This window comes from Austrofundulus limnaeus, unplaced genomic scaffold (genome assembly GCF_001266775.1).
Source record: "Austrofundulus limnaeus strain Quisiro unplaced genomic scaffold, Austrofundulus_limnaeus-1.0 Scaffold1725, whole genome shotgun sequence".
Taxonomy (NCBI): Eukaryota; Metazoa; Chordata; class Actinopteri; order Cyprinodontiformes; family Rivulidae; genus Austrofundulus; species Austrofundulus limnaeus.
Window position 1 is genome coordinate 40,369 of NW_013954127.1, and position 2,621 is coordinate 42,989.

General features: G+C 38.2%; 1 protein-coding gene across 1 annotated transcript in view; it reads left to right on the plus strand.

Moving 5' to 3' along the window:
* LOC106536199 (integrin beta-3) overlaps positions 1 to 1,925 on the plus strand; it is a gene marked incomplete at its 5' end in the record, with an annotated part of 19,691 nt that extends 17,766 nt beyond the window's left edge. The window contains 2 exon segments of the mRNA XM_014033406.1: positions 926 to 1,092; positions 1,613 to 1,925. Of these exon segments, the coding sequence (XP_013888860.1) occupies positions 926 to 1,092; positions 1,613 to 1,681 (236 nt within the window).
* Between the last annotated feature and the right edge of the window lie 696 nt (positions 1,926 to 2,621).

Genomic DNA, 2,621 nt, shown 5'->3' on the forward strand with positions numbered 1-2,621 from the left:
GTCCAGTCCTTGCTCACTCATATCAGTCCACCTGCAATGTGGCCTTGGTCCGTCGATCTCCTAGTGGCCACTGCTGACAACGCAAAACTGTTAGTCATCCTGCCGACAACGCCAATAAACTGTGGTGGACACCTTTATCAAGAATGCAGAAACACGTTGGAATAAATGCACAGAAAATCTGCGTGTATGGTCGTGAATTATTTAATTCTGGGCGACAACAAACAGAAAACAAATCAAGGAAGTCTGTTGAATTGTGGCCACCGTCAGCAGACAGCAAACTAATGATATAACCTCTTGTTAACACCATGTGACAGTTTACAACCAATCACAATCTGACTAATATTGCTATCCAGCCAATGACAAGCTCTCAGCTCAAAGAGTTAACTAATCGAACAAGAGAGGTCAGTCCGGTGCTGGAGTCCTGACGTCTGGAAACAAACAGATTACGAGCCGAAATAAGTTATCATAAGATATGAGTAATGGACACTGTCGAGGTGAAACAGATATAAATAATTAGTCCATGACACTGGTAATCAGTCACAAAATATCCTTCGCAGGGATTGAACCCAGGATCTTGCAGGATGCAGGTTAGTCTTTCAGGCCCTTGCAAATTTAAATGACTGGTGGTGCAAATTTGATGGAGGTCTTGGCCCTGTTCTGATTAACCATTAGTCATTCTTTTTTCTCCAAACTGAAGCTTTTCAGATATCAAGTGCAGGTACGATGTTGATTGTTTATACCCTGCCCACAAAAAAAGAAAAAAAACACACAGAAGGGACTGAACTATCCTTTTAAGGAGAAGAATGAGTTTTAAGAAYACAGGCGCAGAGAGGAAACAGAGTTATGAACTTTTACTTCCTTTGGTTTATTTTTTCCTGCGCCTTTCACTCCACTCATGCTTTTATCTCTTCCACCCACTGTCCAGACTGCCCCAAGGGCCCAGACATTTTGGTGTTGCTCCTGTCAGTGGCTGGAGCCGTCCTGTTCCTCGGCCTGGCTGCTCTCCTGATCTGGAAGCTGCTGGTGACCATTCACGACAGACGGGAGTTTGCTAAATTCGAGGAGGAGCGTGCTCGCGCCAAGTGGGACACGGTGGGTGAATTTAGCACAACATTTACAATAAATTTGTGTGGAACTGATTCCGTTTAAGAAAAAAATGTCACAGTTTTACACATTTATATGCGTCAAACTTTCCTTTTGCGTTTTGAACACACACAAAGGTAGACACACGTTTTCACACGTGCCAGCCCACATAAGGGGCCACACAAGCTGTCTTTCCTCCAGCTTTTTAAGATCTTTTTTTGTTATTTGGTGGCATGCTGTTAGTCCCAGCAGAACAAAAGATAGCCAGCGGAAGGGCTGGGTTTAAATTAGCCAACGCTAATCAGCCTCTGCTGGTAATGGGACCCACAGCTTTAAAAACACACCCAAACCCTGTAGGTCTCAAACCTCAATGAATCACTAGACTCAAAACAGTGAAAACACYTCATTTGTTCAAACACGAAAAGGAATGTCCCAGAAACTGTTGTGAAATATAAATATTTACCTCGTTTGTATAGCCGTTTTGTGTGTTTGTGAAACTTACATTGACATGTTTTTTTTTATTCAACAGGGGCACAATCCACTTTACAAAGGAGCCACATCTACCTTCACAAACATCACATACAGAGGAAAAGACTGATGCTACTGAAAGATGAAGAGRAGAGGATGAAATAATGGACTTTTGTCATCCTTTGGGAGAAAGTGGCAAATCATGTGCAGGCTTCTACTGTCACAAAATAACAATAATCCTGTGTAAATATGTAAAAATTATTCCAAAGCTACATTTTAATAGGGTTAACAATTAAAGAAATGTTTTTGTTCATTATGATTTGCAGATGTTTTGTGTTCCAGGCAGAATAAAGACTTGCTTCCTCACAAACACACTTGCTGTATTTGCCCTCATGTTTGCAGTTTCTTTGTAAAATCACTTTTTCATTAACTGTTTAGATAAAAATAAAATAAAAATACAACATAAGGTCAGTAGCAAAAAATGTCAATAAAAATTAACACAAGTGAATAGTGGCAGAACTAAAGGACAATGAACTTTATTTCCTGATTGTAATGATCAAAATGAGGCAAATAAATTAAAATTAAACTCATAAGTGTAAGTATTTTTAGGTTTCTGTTAGAGGAACTTGACCTGTGGAGAAGCTAATAATACAAGTAGAGACAAGTTTCATAAGTGTTGACTGGTAAATATTTATTATTAATATTTATGACTGGTAATAAATAATAAATATGCTTTATTAATCATTGAAGTCATAATGTTTCAACTAGCTAAAAGGTCTGTTACTGACTTCAGGTCTGGTTTGGATCATTATTACCTATATTTTTCTGGTATATGCTGTATTGTTGAATGAAATTAACATAATTATTAATTTATTGTAAAAAAAAATATTACAGATAATTTGTGAAACAGATCCTACAAGGGCTAAAAGGAGGTTATTCAAGTCTATGGAGAAATACAAAGACAGCGACCCCTGGTGGAAGAAGCATGCAACTTTAACCAAATCTTGCTTTTTACAACCCACCAAAATGGACAAAATCCACTTCTGTTACAGAACCATTTATTTATTTAT